The sequence below is a fragment of the Passer domesticus genome, chromosome Z, assembly GCF_036417665.1.
Source record: "Passer domesticus isolate bPasDom1 chromosome Z, bPasDom1.hap1, whole genome shotgun sequence".
NCBI lineage: Eukaryota > Metazoa > Chordata > Aves > Passeriformes > Passeridae > Passer > Passer domesticus.
Genome location: NC_087512.1, coordinates 59,171,440 through 59,192,404, shown reverse-complemented (window position 1 = coordinate 59,192,404; position 20,965 = coordinate 59,171,440). Strand labels below are relative to the sequence as shown.

The following is a 20,965-nucleotide window of genomic DNA, read 5'->3' as shown; positions in this document are numbered from 1 at the left end:
CTAAAAGGCTCAGGCTTACCAGAAGGGAAGACTGAATTAAAACCAAAACTTTTCTCTACTGCCAGGAGAGGGGCGGGTATTCAGTCACTCACTGTCACAAGCTGTGACAATGGTGGACGGTATAGAGAATCACTCTAGACATCTTATTTTGGAACACGCTTTGCAAGCTTCCCCTATCCAGGTATACATGTCAATTTCATTTGGGCTTTGATTATGTGTAGGAGAAAATAAGAATTTCCTTATTTTGGAAGAGAGGAGTTAAGATTAAAACAGTACAGCAAAAGTATAATTTCTCTGTTTCTGTAAAGGTTTCACTTTCATAGCATGGCAGAAGCTACAGGCCCTATGATCGATCATTCATTCATTCATTCATTCATTCATTCATTCATTCATTCATTCATTCATATCCTGCTCCTTCATCATCTTTTGGAGACTTTATCACATCTTTAGAATTTATCTTCTGGCAGAATTGTCCAAATCTGAAATAGTCCAAATAATAGAGCAACAGTTGTACCAAGAATGCAGTTTATAATTTTAAAATAAATGTTTAACAATTTTTTAAGAAGAAGATGGTATGCACTATTGCTTCTTGACATGTATGTTTGTATTTCTGCTTAGGTTGAATAACACAATTTTCAAATATTAAGCAGAGTAATATAATTCTTTGTCATACATTTCCATCAAAGTCAGTGCTAGGATCAACTTGACCTGGCAGTTTGGTAGCTATTGCCAAAGCACGCACAGCCTTGGAACAGCAAGTTTCTGAACAATGTAATGAAAAGATTTGACTGCCATCTACAGACATTAGTAACCTTTGCAATGATAGCAGTTTAAAAAGAACCTTAAAACTACAAACCTAATAAACACCTAGTGGAGATTTTAGATGAAAACTAATTATTTATGTATGTATAAAACAGTGGAGCTACCACAAAAAGCTTCCCAGTTGGGTTTTTTTTGGGGGGTGGGGGGGTTGTTGTTTTAATTTTGGGGGTTTTTTCACCATAAAAACATAAACACAGTGAAACACCAGCTCCTTCATTCTCTAGAGTGGCCTGAGAGCTAATAGTTACAAATCCAGTGTCTAGTAGTGCCTAAAGATTAGTAGAAAGGAATGGAAAATATTATTTTACTTGTATTTAAACTATGAAGTGCTGATTTTCATGTAGGAAGTTTTCAGTTAAAACTGTCTTAAATAGTTTCTCTAATACAGAGTCATTGGTTAGCAAACTCATGAAATTTTCAATTACTTTGTGAACTTATCATATGTATAGTGACCAAATTCTTGTATGATGGTACAGCTGCACACATGTCTGACCGCAGGGAACCCGAGATACATACATAAACTACATAGAGTTTTCTGATAAATTTTGGCTATCTAATCAGGCTAGTTCACAACAGGCCAAGATATCAAAACACAGGTAACCGTACAAAGATTTTTTTTCTGTTCAGAACAGCTGGTACAGTTGTTCAATTTTTCTTTGTCAAACAGTCTCTTTTCACTCTTGACTTAAAACCACTTTCCTTTATCTGACACCTGCTGCCAAACTGTCTTTACTTCCTCTCCAAACTAGCTCACTAGCTGAACAGTTACCCTGCTAAAATCCTCTTTCAAAAATCTTGTTTTATACTTTCAAAATCATTGCATGGCATTGGAAAAGAGATAAGGAGAGTGATGTATTTCCAAGATTCAGGATGGATGACAAAATTACTTAGAACCATACAAATTGTACTTCTGTAATTAAAATTATTACATTTACACATCACATGGAAATGTTTTCAAGAATTATTCTTCAGAGATCAGAATTACATATGTATGTAATGTATTGTATTGTAGTATGTAGTGTATTTAAACAAAAAACAGGTCACAGATGGTCACAGATGGAAAAGCCTATGGGCCCAAACAGACAGTAACTTTCAAAATCCTTCAGAAGTTAGAACTGAGCACAACATTCCACACATGGAATTTCTTCTCATATTGCTATATCATCCATCAGTTTTCATTAAATATTCTCAAACAGTGTGTAATTTCACTTGAATTCCCAACACAGGATATAAATATTGCACCAATTTTAAGTGTCATATGTTGAAACTTCACATTTTCCAAAAACATTTACACAAAAGATAATCTGTTCAGACACGGCCGTGAAAGTGAAGAAAAGGAAAGCAAACATGTAAATACTCTACATATTGAGATTTCAGCCTTTTTTCTTACCTGAGTACCCAAACAAGCAGCCATCATATGAGTGAGAAGTTTAGCTGCAAACATGGCACACCTGGTGCAGAAAAGGTGGGAGATGATAGCCAAAGTGAAACCTACACAGAAATGATAATGAAAAAAGTAAAAAAAAAAAACCAAACCAAACCAAAAAAAAAAAAAAAAAAACCACACAAAAAAAACCAAAACAAAACAAAAAAAAAACAAACCACAACAAACCACACAAGACATATTTAAGTTTAAACTAATAAATTGTTCTGTATTATCTAGCAGATGTTTCTTGAAGGTGCAGGTTACCTAAGAAACCCAACCAAAAAAATCTTATAGGGAGAGTATGATCATTTTGGCTCACACTGGGATCACTCATGAGTTTATTTCAAATACTAAAATGTATTTAATGTTCCCATATGTTGCCACATTCTCTTCATAGACAAAAGGAAGGCACAATTCTTCCCAAGAATATTTCTGAGATTCACATTTTCTGAACCTCAGAGAAAGTAAAACCACAATTCTTATCTTACTTGCTGTGCCTGTGTTGTGCCAAAGTAGAATGCAATATGGAGATTACTTATCCAAAGTGAGGATGTTTTGTTCCCTTGGCCTATCTGGGTCAGGAGATAAGTGCAGTTCTGTGCAGTTGTGTGCAGAGTGAGTGCCAGGCAGATTCAGTCTAGATGAAATGCATAGTATAATAAAATGATTAATTAGCCTTCTAATAAGATGGAGTCAGATGCATCATTCTCTCCCCTTCATCAGGAGTCGCCTTAGCTTCGATACCCATAGGCTTGGGAGACAAAATAATTTCATAATGTAAAGCAATTTTTGAAAAGTGTTTCTTTGGTGTCCCTTTCTGCGTGATACGGGTGATTATAATAATAGTTATGTACAAAGCAAAGGTAACAGTTCAGTGTTCATATTAGTGCTTCCAAAAAAATGTTTTTAGAAACAGTTACATAAAACATGCCTCTGTTGGGTAGCACTACTATAACAGATAGCTATAACCTTCTAAATGCCAGTCTCCCATTTCATCTGTGTTGAGCATAGAAATTTGTTATAGCAGTAGTCAGGAGGACTGACACTACTTTTCATTTCACTAATTAATTGTAAATATCAACACAACAAAGGCCCCCCTTCCTAACAGTAAGTAGTTCCTGGGAAAAGGTCTCTAGGAAAGTTAAGCCACCAAGAAAAACACTGCTAAATCTCAGAATTAAATGGAGTTAATTGTGCACTTCAGTCAGGGAAGGAATTTGGGTAATTAAGGCAGTTCTTTTATGTCAGTCTTGAGACTGACTATTTGTTCAGCTACCAGTATTTGTAAGAGATTATTAAAATAAATAATTGCTAAAAGTATTATTTCTAAGTATTTCAAAATTACTTAGGGGTATTTACACAACCATCTACATGGTCTCTCTCTCTCTCTTTTTTAATATTCTTCTTTTTTTCAATATTCTATTTTTCTTTTTTTTAATATTCTACTTACACCCAGATGGAGATGTCAAGATACACGAAAAATATCGTTATCACTCCTCAAGCAATTTGTTACTTAAAATATTCATTTAAATCTAGTAATCTGTATCATCACACAAGTAAACATCTTCAACCAGCCAAAAAACTGAAAGGCGTTGGAAAGCATTCATCTCAAGTTTGAAATAAACCCTTAACCAAGCTAAACTATGTTTATTTTTAAAACACATTTTTATGACATATACTGTAAGTGACTAGTTGTGAACAATGATCTGCATCTTTATTGATTCAATTCAGCAAAAAGTTTTCTAAGCTTTTTTCTTATAATTTTTGTATAATTGTATAATTTTTTTTCTTTAGTTTCTATAGCATTTTGCATTTTACAGCATTTTGTTTCATCAACTTACTTGTTTTTTCTCTGTAATCCAGCAATTGTATTTTAAAATCTGCTTATTTTTATGTGCTAAAATCTCCTTTTTTATTTTCAAATATAATCATCAATTTGCGTGGAGCCGGTAAGAAACTGAGAGGTTTTCTCTCTTTCTTTGTCTTCATTTTCTTTGGCTGACATTTTAAAAACATTAAGGAGCCTAGATTTAATCTGTTAGGCAAGTTTGCTTGGATGGAATAAATAAGTGATTTAGCTGCTTGCATGATTTTTACTGCTCATATAGTGATGATCTAATATAGAAGTCATAAACCTCACAAGAAGCACACTCAGACCCCCATTTAAGGGAGTTAAAGTTAGTAGAGAATTCCATTTAGCATGTTTTCTTAATAAGCCCATTACTCTTAGTGCCTATAAATGCAGGAATTCATTTCCAACCTAAATAATTCTGTGGTTCTAAGAAAATTGACTTTAATTTGCGATTGCTGCAACATAATAGTAAACCAGCTGCAATCTGAAAGGCTCATTCAGACGTTGAGTTCCGAACTTAGATCCCCTGCTTCCCGCCTTGTATTTTGTGATTTATGCTGTTGAAGCTGCTAAAGAGTCATGTTACTTATAGGTTAAACTCTTAGGTTTTTTTCCCAAGATCTTGGGTAGCAGTAAAGCAGCAGAGTGTAATGGAATCTCGCCGGAGTTATAATTTCTGAGTGTAAATTCTAGCTAAAATTGTCAAAGAAATTTGACAAAGAGGATTACAGTACTCCTGCTAGCAACACAGATAAATTTAGGGTTTTTAAATTTCTTCCCTCAGATGAATGACATATTATCTCTTTTCAATAAACCATCCCAGAGGAATGGTTTATTGAAAAGCGACAATATGTCAGGAAACAGCCAATCAGGCAATCAAGGGGTATACCGGGACCACGTGTAGGAGATTTAAATTGCTCTAGGGAGTGTGTTGAGCCAAATGGGGCAAACAGGGGCATGGCACAGCAGTGAGGGCGTGGTACAGCAGTTTGCACAGGAGGGATGCAGCTGCTCTCCTGGCTCCTGGTGGTGAGTTGTGTTAGATGGGTGTGTTTTGGTCGGGGTTTTTGGGGCTTCTTCCACCAACTTGACTAGATCCAGCAAGGGCTTATAAATGGTCAAAAGCTTGCTGCTGCTGCTGCTGCTAGCAAAAGTGTGCTAAGCCCAAACCTGCCAAGAAGGACACAGCTGTCCAGGTCCCTGGCTGCAGGGAGTAGCTGAGCCTAGGGGTAGTACCAGAGGACAGTGGAAAAGGCACCTGTGCGTCGTGTGAGCCAGTGAATGAGCTACTCAGAGAGGTAGCAAAATTCCCCCTGACTTTCCCAAAATAGGTAAAAGGCCCTGGGTCCAGAGACTAAGGCAGATGATGGTAAACAAAAAAATCTGGGTGGAGAGTCTCCCAGGTGCACTTTGTCTTTCAGATGAATCACCTCAGGAAATTAAGAACAAAAGAAGGGTAGTTGTAGTAAATTCACCTTCTGAGGGGAACTGAGGGCCCTGTGTGTCAACCAGACCCATTCCACAAGGAAGTCTGCTGCCTTCCTGGGGCCCAGGTATGGGATATCAGCAGGAGATTCCCTGAACTAAGTCACCCCTCTGATTATTACCCACTGCTGCTTGTCCAGGTTGGCAGTGACAAGGTTGACAAGAAGGGTACCAGGTCTTTTGAAAGGATATCAGGGCCCTGGATTGATTGGTTTGTGGCGCAGGAGCACAGGTGTGGTTCTGCTCAGTTCCTTCAGGAGCAGGGATGAATGATGAAAGGAATAGGAAAACCCACATTATCACTGAATGGCTTAAGGGCTGGTGACATCAGGGGAATTTAGGTTTTTCTGCCATGGGCAATTTTTACAGCACCAGGTCTGCTTGAGTCAGATGGGCTCCATCTGTCCAACAAGAGCAAAAGGATTCTAGCCCATGCATTGGCAGGGCTGATTGAGAATGCTTTAAACTGGATTTGTAGGGGGAAGGGGATAAAACCAGGCACTCCAGGGGTAAGCCCATGGGTGGTAAGCCAGAGTCAGGGGTGAAATCAGCAGCACAGCTGTAGTGCATGTATACTGATGCATGCAGTGTGGGTAACAAACAAGGGTCTGGAAGCCATGGTACAGCAGCAAAGTGATGACATAGTCATCATCACAGAAATGTGGTGGGATGACTTGCAGGACTGGAGCACTGCAATGGATGGCTACAAGCTCTTCACAAGAGACAGGACAGGGAGAAGAGGTGGTGGGGTGGCTCTGTGTTAGGGAGGCTCTGGACACCATGGAACTTGAGATTAATGACAAAAAGATCAAGTGCCATGGGTAAGAATCAGAGAAAGGGCAACAAGGCTGACATCCTGGTGGGAGTCTCCTACAGACCACCCAGCCAGGATGAAGAGATGGATGAATTATTGTATAAGCAGCTGGAGGATGTTTCAAGATTGCCAGCCCTTGTTCTTGTAGGAGATTTAACCTGCCAGGCATCTGCTGGGAACTCAACACAGTGGAAAAGAGGCAGTCTAGGGATTCTTAGAGTGTACAGAGGAGAGCTTCTTGTCACAGATGGTGAGTGAGCCTGACAGGGGTGGGGCTCTGCTAGACCTTCTGTCTGCAAACAGAGAGGAGCTGGAGGGAGATGTGGTGGTCAGAGTCCATCTGGGGCACAGTGACCATGAAAGAATAGAGTTCTCAATATTCAGTGAAACAAGGATATTGAAACTTCAATAAAACCTCTACACAAGACTTCCAGAGGGTGGAATTCAGGATGCTGTTCTGGACAGTACCTTGGGAAACAGCCCTCAAAAGCAAAGGGATCCAGGAAAGTGGACATACTTCAAGAAAAAAATCTTGAAGGCACAGCAGCAGGCTGCCCCTATGTGCCAAAATATGAGGATGGGAATGGGTTGCCCAGGGAGGTGGTGGAATGACCACCCTTGGATGTGTTTACGAAAAGACTGGATGTGGCAGTCAGTGCCATCGTCTAGCTGACAAGGTGGTGTTAGGTCATAGGTTGAACTCGATGACCTTAAAAATCTTTTCCAACCTAGTTGATTCTGTGATATTTCTACACTTGACATTTTTTTCCAATGGCAAAATTTGTCAGTGTGCAAATACCAGACAAGATAGCACCTTTAATAACATTTGGTTAGTTAACATTCATTCAATATTCCACTAAATAAAAAGATTGTCATCAGCTACCAAAAATGTTAAAAATCAGCCAACCAGTTTTACTGGTCATCAATTGTTATTAATAAGAAAACTGTCTTAAATGAACTGACCTGAAATACAGATGAATCCAGAAGAAAAAAAAGCCTCGTTGTATAAAGACAAGTTATCGGTTTGGGCATAAACTGTATAAATGGACATATGAGAACAGGAGCATTCCACATAATCTGATGTGCCATCAACCACTTTGCAGAAACCGCTATCAGACAGCCAGCTGCAAAACAAGTTCCACAAAGTTGGAAATGGACTTGTGTAACTCACATTGTAAGCAAGCTAAAAAATTTTTGTTGTATTCCTGGAATACCAACTTCGCTAAACTACTGCAGAGGTGTTTTCTGTAATCTTTCATGTGCACTGCTCAGAATAGCACATTTACATGAGATTAAAATGTTGTTTATAGTTTTTTCATGTTCTTTTTAAAATTTTTGTAAATATATTGAAATTAAGTTTTCTTCACTAGAGAATTTATGTGGCCATGTTTTTAAAATTTCTGCTAGATTTCTACGTCTGTCTGACTTTTCAAATAGTTACTTTATTTACTCAACACCTTATCCTGTTATGGAGAACAATTTATACTGCTCTTTTTTGGTTTGAAACTAAAATTCAGAAGTTTTTTGTTCATTGGTTTTTGTTGGGTTTTTTTTCCAGTATTGCTGAAGTGGTTTGGAAAAAGGATAAGACATACACAGGTGATATCCTAAGCCATTTCTACTGGAATTTGTGCATAGATAAAAGGAAAGCATACAGGTAGATTGTGGTGCATCTCCTCCTGAAAACAAATAGTTTGTATCAATAGCAGGCTGGTATCATCCAGTTGGTCTAATGAAATTGAATCTAAATCAACTAGACTTCGACAGGATATAGAACATCCTTATCTCCAAGTCTTTAACACATTCATTGATGCAATTCTGGGATTTATGGCCTGTCACTGCAACCTAATGCATCATTATACAATCTAAATAGTATTTTGAAGAAAAAAGGGCAGAAGTCAGAAATATCTGAGCTATCTGAACTACTCATTTTATTATAAGAGAAGATTTATGTACTGGTAAAATGGCCAGAAAAATTAAGGAAAAAAGACATGAAATGGATCAATTTTATATTTGCAAATTATTTAATTTGCATTATCACATTTTGCACAAATACATGGATTCATGGTAGAAAATAGAAAACTAAACACAATAATAAAATAACCTTTCATCAGCTTGATTCCAGAGGAGACATAGAGACGTCTGTGGAACAATCCGACTTCCTTCAGCATAAATACGATAAATGACTTCACTGTTATCTTTCAAAGGCTGTGAACTCTGACCCTTCAAGCTCATTGAAAAAACCTGAAACAACATGTACAATGTAAAGATACATTTAATATTACAATTCAACACAGTGCTCATTTTAATCAGTGTTCATTTTAATCAGAGACAACCATAAAACACTTATATTTTGAGCAATATCTAAATTAAAACAAATTCTTGGGGAAAAAAATTGCATTTCTTCAAACCTTGTTCTTCAGAGCAAGTTCTTTATCTCCAGTAAGGAACCACTGCTGACTGCTGTATTCTGTGAACTGTACGGATTCACATTTCTCTTCTTGGGGAGATGATAATACTACAGAGACCTCTAGTAGATGTTCAGGTACTTGAATAGAATCTCCATCTTTTCCATTAAATCTATGTCCATTGATTTGCTGAGGAAACCAGTTGTGAGCCATTATTGCAATATACGGGCAGCTGTCAAGGACATTTTTGCCTCTGTGGAAACAAAAAAGCAATAGGGCTGGTAAGTGGGACCCAGCTTCACTATTCATCATGTAATGACTCTAAAAGGTATTTGTGATTTGTTAGTACTTTATTAATTCATCATTTTCAGGCCTGTGATATTTAATTGGCACACTATTTCAGTTTCTGTGGAAAAAAAAAAAAAAAAAAGAGGGCTGAATTTTTTGCCTATTTCAGCATCTCCATTTCCTCTCTGGTATTTGCTCCTTATGACCTGCAACTAAAACCTGTCCATAGTGAATTAGGCTATCAAAATACTCATCTTTACAACCTGATGTAGAACTGAGTCTAAAAAACAGGGGAGGCATTAAAATGGATGATGTTGCTTTATTTTTTTTCCCACCAGATTATGCAAAACATTTGGAATAAAGAATTTAAACTTTGAAGTTCTAAACACTGAACACACATTCCATTACCAGCTGTTTAATAGATCCTCAATGGGAGTGTTTAAAATCATCTGTGTCATAAAAAAGAATAACCTCAGTCACCTATTTTTCTTGCCCATTAGCTTGATGAGGCTATTATGTTCTTGGAGACAAAACTAGCAATTTGAAACTACGAGTAGCTTTAAATATTTTAAAACAGTGTTCAAGTGATCAAAACCAAGAACATACAAATTACAAAATGCCAGCAGAAATTTTGGGTTGCTGACTTTCATCTAAGGCTTAGAACACATCTCTGCATCATACAAACACGTTATTTTCTTAGCAAGAATAATGAATTCTTTCCAGGCAATATTTGAGTTAGAGGTGGGTCAATACATACCAGATCTCCTGACTCATATTCCCAGATCTATTCCATACCAAAGTAACAGTTATGTGTGACAACCAATCTTACGAAGCACTATATATACTGGCAATATGACACAGTGCTTTGTAAGATCATGACACTGTAACAACACATTCACATATGGGTAACATACTAGACAGGAGATAAGTCCCTTTTCTGAAAAAGTAATTTAGATTTTCTATATTGGTAAACTGTCATGTATTTACAAAACATATTATGAATTCAAGCTTACTAACCTTTCTCCTGGTGATCCACACTTTATCCCAGCCAACAGAGAAAAAGCAAACTTCTCAGTCACCTCAGCAAGCAGGCTATATCCTTGTGTGTCCTTGCGTTTTGGGCTAGCCAGAGCACAGAGTATGTCATAGAAAAGACTTCTACTTTTATCAGTGAGTAACAGTTTTTCACCTACACCTGTAACCTAATGAAAGGAGAAGAAATCAAACAACATTTTACACACAGGAATCTGCTTGTAACATTTCCTCATGTTCAATGGTTTAATGATATCTTCTCTGTTAGTCCAACATTCATTCTGAAAGTTCTGAATATTTTTCCCAACTCCTGATCACATAGAAGTTTCTGAGGCATAAGACACAGTCTGTCAAAGTTACATAAAGATATGCTTACTAGGGGATTTGATTATTAAAGAAAGGATGTGGCATCTTTCATTCTTTCACAAATCAAATATTTTTTAGTCCTGAGAAGTTTTTAAATTATTTTCTCTGTTTTTTGTGTGGCAACAATCAAAAATGAATGGATATTGTTATTATGCTTTGTATCTAGATATATAGAAATTTTCCAGCTTCTATGTATTATTCCAACAGTCCAGAAGAGACAGAATGCCATACAACTAACCCATAATTTTCACAGAAATTAGACCAACGCTTAAGCACTCAGCTACCCTGAGAACCAATTCCCTAAGCTACTGGAGGAAAAAAGACTGATGCTTGGTTATGACTACAGTAGACTCCAGCTGGCCCAGGTAGGATTTGCTTGAGTGTTGACTGCAATCTGCTGTAAAGATAGGAGCAGAGGTTGTGCCAGGTCTCAAAGAAACAAAGGTGTGACCCAAGAGTAAAGAAAACATAATAAGCTCTATGAAGCTGCAGCACCAGAAGGAGAATTGCACAGTAGAAAATCTACAAGAGCTACAGGTATTTATGCAAAATTAATACTAGATGCTCATTTCAACCTATTTGATTTGTGATTTCTTGCCACCTCCTAACTAGTGGCAGACAAGCTCCTTCCTTGTGAGACTTCACAATTTCCACTTTTGCAGTCTGTGCTTCTGAGTCACTGTTGTGGATGTGATCTGCCTTGTTTTATATGTGTGTGTTTGCATGTGCACCTTGTTGTGTTATTATACTCTAATTAATGTCATTTAAGGACAAGCAAGAAGTGTTTACCTTATCTATTATATGTACTACAGCAGTAAGTTGCTCTTCTGTAGTTTCTGTAGCCACTTTGACATTCAGATTCTGAAGGATTCTGTGTAACATGGTGTCATCAAGAGGCTGATGCAGTTGATCAATCAGTCCCCAAATTGGCAAGGAGTCCAAATCTGAGACAATGGTAATGTTCGAAATACCATACGCATCATCTATCTTGGCACCACCTGTGGGATTAGAAAGTACAACCTGGAAACGTTTAGGAAATGGGTTTAAAGATCCTGTCTTTGGAGTCAGGGTCACATCCAGAAATGCATTTCTCTGTCCATGTGCAAAAGTCAATAAACCTTCAGATCTGGCAAAATCTTGTCCTGCCACAGCTGGAGATATGAAGGTCCGTCCAATAGGTTCAGGTTTTTGTAGTTCCTTAAAACAAAGCAAAAGAGTTTTAGGTAACATTATGATAGATGTAATTGTTCAAAACCACCTGCTGTAGAACATACTTTAGGTGGGTAAAAAAAAAAGTGTAAAAAAGAAGTCCACTTTCAAAAAGCAGTTATGAGTGATGAAAATATTACATTTAAAATAATTATCTCCCTGAATCAGTAATCAATCAAATCTAGGAGAATTATATATTATCAATAGTAAAGAGGGTGTCTTTCTTTTCCAGAACAAAAATCCATTTTCTGTGTGAATAAATACTACAGAAATGTTAGCACATGTGTGAATTCCAGAAGAATTGATGTAAGACTATGACCTCACTTTAGGGTAGAGAAAAGTATTACAAATACATAGAAAACTAAATAAAAGCAAAGCAAAAGTTTTGGAAATCTGTGTCCAAATTAATATCAACTCATGGTATTTTCAGTCCCGGAATACACACTTAAAAGATGAATAATCCATTTAATACAAAGGCAAATCAAATGCAGAATACACATGCAAGGAGGATAGATTAATTTATCCAGTAATGCTACATGGCCTTATTTCTTTGTGAAGCAACACTGTTTTTACCTTCCATGAGGTTTTCAGTTACTGTTTCATTCTTCAAAGTCTTGTTTTTTTTGTCACTTGCCATAGCCTTGACATTATATCAGGTAATGTACTAAACTTTCCTTAAGAGGAAACTAACTTCCTGAGCTATTATCAACTGTATTATTTTTTCAAAAGTATATATTAATTTAATAAGGGCAGCTTGTATACTGACTCCTAAGTAAAGGTCTCCTACTGAATAAAATGGGGATTTTAATTTGTGAAATACTAGACCCCTTTTGAAAATATTTACCTTTTATTAGTAGACCTTATTTATGGAATGAATCAGACATTTTCTGAGTTCATTGGAGAACCTAGTAAGTCAGTGCAGCCTGTAACTGTTCAAAATGCACTTGACATGATCCCATCACCTGTGGAAATTCCAGGGGGAAGTTTCCTTTTGTTTATCCCTTCCCATTGAGAATTAGGAAATGGAAATAAGCAGAAATAAAACACTAGTGACAAGAACAATGTCTAAGAAACCTTTGTAGGTTGAGGTAAATATCAGTTTCCAGTTATTGCCCTTCTGTCTGCTGTGGCCTCTTATTTTAAAGCGACTAATAATACCAATACTTTAGTATTTGGCCATGCACTCTCAGAACATAAAAATGTCCAAAGAGGGTTGGTTGTAAAAATTACGAATGGATAAGAGATTGCCCACTATATTTTAGCTTAAATATACACTGGACAGTAGCAATTTCTTTTCCATTTAACAGCTAAATTATAGTGAATTCTTAGGTTGAATAAATGTGAAAATTTGTTACACACAATATAATTGAAACATTGGCCAATTACTATATAATAAATTGATGGAAATACAATGTAAACCTATATGTTTAAAAAAGATATGCATTCAATATAACAATAGAATGAAAAACCTTTTATTATAAGGGGAAAGTATATAATAACTCATCCTCAAAACAATTATTTTAGGCATAAAATCACAGATATTGAAAGTTGATCAGGCTAACTACTTCTGATGATGGTAAACTTGAAAGAATATCTCTTGTATCCTGAGGTCTGATGCTGGATTCACACATACTAAGGAAGTGCCAGGAATCATGTTTTTGCAGATCTGCTAAAGGAGAAACTTCATCAACTGCAACAATAATGAGTGAGGCATGCATTTAAGAGAAAAAAGGGTCAACAGCTAGAAGAGTCTTGTGCTACAGAGGTAAACATCTCAAAACTGCTGGATTATGGGGTTTTCTTTACATAAAGAGCATAATCTGACAAAAAATTAATGGGGATGATAAAATTTACTTTAGTGCATTCTATTTTTGGTAAGAACAATTTTTTTGTTTAGTCTTCCAAAAATATTTAACAAAATTTGAATAATTTCTCTTTTCCTATGTATGTTCAGTTACTAATAATACACTTGTTGCCTAACAGAGCAAGTGTCCTGCTGTCTGGATGTTGTATACATAACCATCAGGATAAAAACTTAATTTCAGATGAAAAAGCCTCAAAAACCGAAGGCTCACAAGAGCCTTAGAACAAAGAAAGAAATATATTCGATGCTTGGCTGACCATAATCTTTGAGGACATTGAAAGATACTGGTAAAAAAATATTCTGGACAATGAAATAAGAAAAAGTTATTTTAATAATGGAAAACCAAAGAAGCTAGGCTCAGTAAATGTTTGACTCTTTCCTGAAAAAAAATGCTAATCACAGTCCTATTTACTTTAAAGAGTGATCAATTATTTAATTTATTATTATTTAATTAATTTCAATTATAAAAGGAATCATAAAATCCATGATTTTACTAATGGTTTGGTTTGAAAAGGATCTTAAAGACCATCTAGTTCCAAAGCCCCTGCATCAGACAGGGACAACTTTCACCAGACCAGGTTGCTCAGAGCTCCATTGAACCTGACCTTGAATACCTACAGAGATGTGGCATCCACAGCTTCTCTTGCCAGTGCCTCACCACCCTCACGGTAAAGAATTTCTTCCTGATATTTAATCGAAACCTACTGTCTCTCAGTTTTAAGCCTTTCCCTCTTGTCACTACATGCCCTTGCCAAAAGTCCCTCTCCAACTTTCAGATAGCCTTCCTTTAGGTACTGGAATGTCGCACCTGGGTCAGCCCAAAGCCACCTCTTCTCCAGGCTGAACAATCCCAATTCTCTCAGCATTTCCTCAGAGCAGGTGCTCCATCCCTCTGACGAACTGAGTGGCCTCCTCTGGTCTTGCTCCAACAGCTCCATGTCTTTCCTGTGCTGAGGACCCCAGAGCTGGAGGCAGCTCTGCAGGTGGGGTCTCACCAAAGCGCCCATGGCTGGCTCATGTCCAGCCCCTCACCAGCATCCCCATGTCCTTTGGGGCAGGGCAGCTCTCGATCTGTTCATCCCCCAGCCTGCACTGGGGATTGCTCTGATCCAGGTGCAGCACTCTGCACTTGGTCTTGTTAAACCTCATGAGATTCCCAAGGGCCACTTCTTGAGCCTGTCCTGGTGCCTCTGGATGGCATCCCATCCTTCAGGAGTGTCAGCTGCACCCCTCAGCTTGGTGTCTTCTGCAAATTTGCTAAGGGTGCACCTAATCCCTTCATCTATGCCATTAAAGAAGGCAGTAAATAACACTAGTTCCAGTGCAGATCCCTGAGGGACACCATTTGTCACTGATGCTCTGAGCCATTGACTGTGGCTCTCTGGATGTGACCAACTTTGTTATCCATCAAAAAACAGTCCATTCAAATCCAACATCAAATCCATCTCTCTTCAATTTAGAGAGTAGGATCTTGTGAGTTATGTGTCGAAGACTTTACAGACAGATAAATGACATCTGTAACCCTTCCCTTGTAGTCCGATGTAGTCACCCCATTATAGAAGCCCACTAGGTTGGTCAAGCAGGACTTGCCCTTGGTGAAGCTGTGCTGGCTCTCTCCAAGCTCCTCCCTGTCCTCCACATGCCTTAGCAGAGCTCCTGGAAGGATCTGTTCCATGATCTTCCCATAGGCAGGAGGGGGAGGCCAACAGGTTGATAATTCCCAGGGCCTTCCTTTTTACTCTTCCCTTTTTAAAGGTGGACATAGTAATACCCCTTTTACAGTCACCAGGGATTTAACCTGATTGTCAAGACTTCAAGTAACAAGGGAGATGTATGGGCAACAACATCAACCAATTCTCTCAAGACTCCGGGATGCATCTCTTTGGGTCCTATAGAGCTGTGAACATTCATTTTCCTCACGTGGTCACAAACCCAATTTTCCCATACAGTGGGAGGGACTTGCTCGCCCATGCTCTATCCTGCTGTCCACCCACTTCAAAGGCGTAGGGAAAAAGGTTGCAAGTGAAGACTCGCAAAAGAAGTGTTGAGTCCATTAGTCTTTTGTTAATCTGTTGCTACCAGTTTCCCAGCATTGTCTATCGGGGGAAACACCATCTTTGACCTTCCCTTTCTGGTTAACACACCTTTCTGGTTAACAAACCCTTCCTGTTATTTTTCGTATCCCTTGCCAGGTTCACTTCCAGCTTCACCTTGGCCTTCCTTACACATTCACATTCTGTATCTATTCTCTTTCCAGCTCACCTGTCCTTGCTTCCACTGCTTGTGCATTTGTTTCTTTCTCTTTAGTATGACCAACAGGTTCTGACTCAGCAATGCCAGTCTCCTGCCTTTGTTGCCTGATTTCTTGTTCCTGGGGATTGCCAGCCCCTGTGTTCTATGGAAGACTTTCTTAAAGATCTGTCAGCTCTGTTCCACTCCCTTGTCCCTGAGGGCAGTCTCCCAGAGGTAACCCCTGACTAGCTCCCTGAGGAGGTGAAAGTCTGTGCTTTCCTAAAAGTCAGAAAAAGATATAAAAATAAATAAAATAATAATAAGTCTTACCTGCATACTGTAGGTAACCATTGTGGTTACTGATGTACTAGAATCTCTAAGAACTTGCAGACTGATTAAATCTGTATTCTTATAAGCAACAGCAAATCGAGATCCCACAGCAAAATACAGTAAACCATGAGGAGCATCACTTTCCAGGACAGTAATAAAAGCAAATCTGGCACTGTTGTTCAAAGCAGCTCCTGTGCTTACAGCATACAGCTCAACAAAAATATAAGTTTCAAATTCTGGTACCTGTAAGTGAGTGATGATTTTCATATCATTATAAGACCTACTAATAACTTTCAGCTTTAAATAAATGTTTATATATTACTTTATATGCACAGTGGATCACTTTAATAACACTTTACACAAACATGCTTCTTGAAATGTGCAATAAGTACAATAAAATGTATCATAAAATCAATACTGCAATGGATATCACTCTGTCAGGCACAATTATTAAATCCCAGATTTTCACGCAGAACTTGCTGCATTAAAGTAGCTATTTAAATAGTGCAGGCATTATGGCTGTAAATTTGACACAAATGACAATAAACCCTTCAAGAGTGCCATATTCCATATTATAGATTTACACAGATGTACTTATTAAGCTCTTTCATTTTCTTTTTACTTTACAAAAAGGCACATACCTACCTACTCACTTTTGGAAATACTGCACAGAAATAAGTACACAATTTTGAAAATGCAAATAATTTGCATAATAACTCTCCTGTATTCAAGTACTGAACTCAATTAAAGTTCTGAAAAATATTTTGCACGCAGCTTAAGCATTTAGACACTAGTATGTCCATGCACGTTTTTACAAGAAATTAAAAACTCAGTAGATTTGCACACTTAACTGAATTTATTTAAAATCTCAGAGCTTAGATAATATTATTTGATAGATTTTTGTGATGTGTCACGTATAGAGAAATACTTCACTCTGAAAATACAGGCTGTGGAACCTTGTTTCCTTATTGAAAATAAGGTAGCAGTGTTAAGTTTATAATATGACATTCTGCCTCGTCTTCTATTTTACCTACAAAACAAATGTAACATTTAAAAATAGACATCCAAATTTTAAAATTCCAAAAACTCCATTCTAAAATTCCAAAAATAATTGGAAAGATGTTACTTGTACCTAGTTACATGCACTTGTCAAGTAGCAAACTTGAAAAAAAAAAGATTTTAAAAGTTTGGGGTTTTTTACAAGAAAATAATATTATGAAAAAATGGCAATCACTGAAGCCAGTTTTGGGGTTTTTTTACTATTTTTTAAATTGAATTTGTATAGCCAGGTTTTGGTAGTGGTGGAACTACAGGGGTGGCTTCTTTGAGAATTTGCCAGAAGTCCTCCCCAGCTGCCAGAGGTTCTGTCTGGCAGAGCCAATGCCAGACAGCTCCAAGATGGGTCTGTCACTGGCTATAGCCGAGCCAATCGAACCACACCTATGAAAACATATTTAAAAAGTAAGAAACCTGTCTTTATGCAGATGTAATTGCGGCCAGAGTAAAGTGGGGTGACAACATGTAAAAGGAACAACTCTGCAGACACCAAGGTCTGTGGAGTACGAGGGGGAAAAAGTGCTTTAGGGAGGATTTCTCTGTAGTCCAGCTGTGCCCCTGCAGCCCATGGACGTACATGAGCATGCACAGATCCATCTGCAGCCCATGGTGGAGCCCCATACTGGAGCAGGGGAGGTTATGACCCCATGGGTGGCCCACACTTGAGCAGGTTCCTGGCAGGGACCTGCAGACCCATGGAGAAAGGAGCCCACACTTGAGCAGGCTTCCTGGTAGGACTAATGGCTGTGTGGGGGATCCACACTGGAGCAGCCTGCCCTTGAAAGACTGCACCAAATGAGAAGATGACCATGTTGCAGCAGTTTATGGAGAACTGCTGCCTGTGGTATGGATTCACATTGAAGAAGCTTCCCATTGGAATGACCCTGTGGTGGAGCAGGGGAAAGATTCCTCTTTCTGAGCAACAACAGGAACAACATGTGGTGAAATGAGCATAACCCCCATTTCCCAACTCCATTTGCTGCCTGAGGGGAAGAGGTAGAGCTGGAAGGAGGGATGGTAGGGTGGAAGGTGTTTTAAGGTCTCAGTTTACTTCTGATTATCCTGCTCTGTTTTGTTAGCAAAAAATTCATTTAATATCTCTAATTTGAGCCTGTTTTGCCCAGGTGTTTGGTGAGTGATCTCTCCTGGTCCTTGTCTCAACTCCTGAATGCATTGTTATATTTTCTCTCCCCTGCCCAGCTGCAGAGAAGAGTGACAGAGAGGCTTTAGTGGGTGCCTGGCATTCAGCCAGGGCCAACCCATTACACAAAAAAACTGTGTTTCAACCCTGAACTTTTTGAAATCATACCTTAATTCTGGGATTTTTAGCTAATAAATTCAGTACTGCTGAGGAAGTAAAACTTATGAAAGCTAGAATGTATCCTACAAAAATGTAAAGTACTTAGTTAATGTATTTGTTACTTTATCTTTTTTTAATACATTTACTACTAACTCACAAGCTAACTTATGAAAGAAAAACTTTAAGAAGAAAGAGGAAATATATGGAGCAATAAATAGTATATGTTTTCAGTTAAATTGTTAAGTGGTTCTCTAAATGAAATGTTCTTGACTAAGGACAGGCACAATTAAACTGGAATGAATGGGGAGCTTTAACCTTCCAGTAGCACTTGCTGGAATGGCAGAGGCTTTATGTGGCACAACTGCATGTTTCTGGAGCTTGTGCACTGCTGTTATTAAATACTGATATCCCTTCTTTGGTCTAAAGGTATTCATAATCTCAGTTTACTCAGCAGGGCAGCCTGTGCCCTATACACCTATTCACTGGCTCTATGATGTAAAGATAACATCTGAAGATGGAGAAGGAAAATGGCTCTCTTAGTGGACTAAATCCATCTCCTAAATAGGAAATCCCTATTTCCTACATATAGCATGTTGCAATATTTTCTAGAATGGAGTAAAAAAAAAAAAAACCATGGAAATCTTCCCATCTAGTGATTTTCCAGTGCCCAGACCTCAGCTTTGCCACTAGCCCGGGTGCTGGGAAGGATGAAAGTTTGGGAAGAGACAGGAAAGTCTCAGAGATACCTATGCTTGGCAGAAAGATTTCTGAATGTAGAATCTGTAGAAGGAATAGAAATGAAAGCAAGTTTTGATATAGAAGAAAAGAAATGCTGAGCCAGTCTTACTGGATAACTAAGAAGGCAAAGGTATGTTAGTTAGAAGTGGGTTTTATGCCTTAGAGCAAACGATAAACCCACCTCAAACAAGATGTTTTTACCAAGCAGAAAGAAAGCACAGGCAAAGAAGTCTGCTGATGTTGCAAGTAGAAAAAAGGTCTCAGAATTTTCCACTGCGAGAAAACTTAAAAACAACTTCTAGCTTAAACTGCAACATGTTAACTTTTAGTGATTGGCCAACAGTAACATGAATATGGTAATTGTAGTAGTTATGATAGGCTATAGGGAAAAATTAAGATATAGATTGGTTCTTCTGTATTAAGATGCTCAGCAAAGAAAAGTATATAATGTATACATTGAAGTATATAATTGTAACCAAAACTAAAGAGTCTTCAGGTCTGCAGCTGGAGCTGACAGCAGTAGGCATACGCTCTGTTGCCCACAACCCTGTACTGCTGTAACATATTGGATGTAATAAACTGCATTATGAAGAGCTGCCTGGAGTCCCTCATTATGGCTCTTACACCGGGGTGCTACGATAATTTATTAGAAAAATTTGAAACTCTCCAACTTTAAAATAATGGCAAACATTAATCCTTCCTTTCTTAAGGGCTTACTCTAACCCCTATGTATTCACACTGAAATATTTTTTCCTTTTCAATAAAAATGACTGAATACTATGTTTTGTGTTAATACAATCATGTCTGTATATTAGAGTGCCATCTGAGTCTCACAAAGCTGTTAGACTTAGACAAACGCAATTTAGTGGATGATGGCTCCTAAATTGAACTTCACTATTCACAAGGCAGATGAACAGAGACAGATTTTTAGACACTCAGAGATCCTTAGGCAGTTTTTATGAGTTTTCAGAGATCACTGTGCTAGATTTAGGAATATAAAATTACATAAAAGTTAGACTCAAAGGTATTTTTTATTCAATGAGCTATTATTTACAGAATGTTTTCCATCAACCACCATAAGAAATGTTTTGGTAGATGAAAATCTTACTCTGTAAAGGATGAGAGCATATGATCTAACATTCCATTGAAAAAACTCCATTCTTTTCCCTTACTGTTGCATAAAACCTAAGATCTGTAATTTACTCTTCAAACTAAATACTTATCTCCTTCCCAAATTTTTTACCAGTCACAATGGAGTCAGTAGAAGACTATAAATAAACATGTCCCAGAGGAGTCAGATACCAAGTTACTATCTTCAAACTAAGTACTAGTTTGTCTGGATCAGAGGAGTTTTTTCATCTTAACAAACTGCAATTCAGTCCTGTACATAAAGAGCAACAATTACTTACATGATCAGGTTTTATTTCAATAGAGATGTTGCACATTGTTTGACCTGCCACACAGGTTGTGGCTCCCAGCACAGCTACAAGCTCATTCTCCAAGTTCACACCATCCTTCAGAAGGACAACAGCTGTTTTATTAAAGGTCACACGCCAGAAGATCGTCACATCTTCAAAAGCCCTATAAGCAAAAGAGAAGAGTACGCACTTACTGAAGGAGAGCAAAACAGATTTAGGAAACATAAACCACAGACATAACATACATTTTATGTTATTATTCAGAACTTAGCATTATGGTATCAACTGCTTTACAATGAAAAAATAGCTCTTTTTGTTTAAATTT

The 20,965-nt window shown here is 37.7% G+C and overlaps 1 protein-coding gene across 4 annotated transcripts in view; it reads right to left on the bottom strand.

The window, feature by feature from the left end:
- The window catches only part of ADGRV1 (adhesion G protein-coupled receptor V1), a 283,830-nt gene that overhangs the window by 134,633 nt on the left and 128,232 nt on the right, over window positions 1-20,965 (bottom strand). For all 4 annotated transcript variants that reach the window (XM_064402834.1, XM_064402835.1, XM_064402836.1 and 1 more), the window contains 8 exons: window positions 20,632-20,803; window positions 16,129-16,371; window positions 11,283-11,690; window positions 10,113-10,297; window positions 8,811-9,060; window positions 8,504-8,643; window positions 7,363-7,523; window positions 2,213-2,313 (listed from right to left, as the gene is read on the bottom strand). In XM_064402834.1, coding sequence (XP_064258904.1) covers window positions 2,213-2,313; window positions 7,363-7,523; window positions 8,504-8,643; window positions 8,811-9,060; window positions 10,113-10,297; window positions 11,283-11,690; window positions 16,129-16,371; window positions 20,632-20,803 — 1,660 coding nt within the window. The remainder of the gene's footprint in view (window positions 1-2,212; window positions 2,314-7,362; window positions 7,524-8,503; window positions 8,644-8,810; window positions 9,061-10,112; window positions 10,298-11,282; window positions 11,691-16,128; window positions 16,372-20,631; window positions 20,804-20,965) is intronic.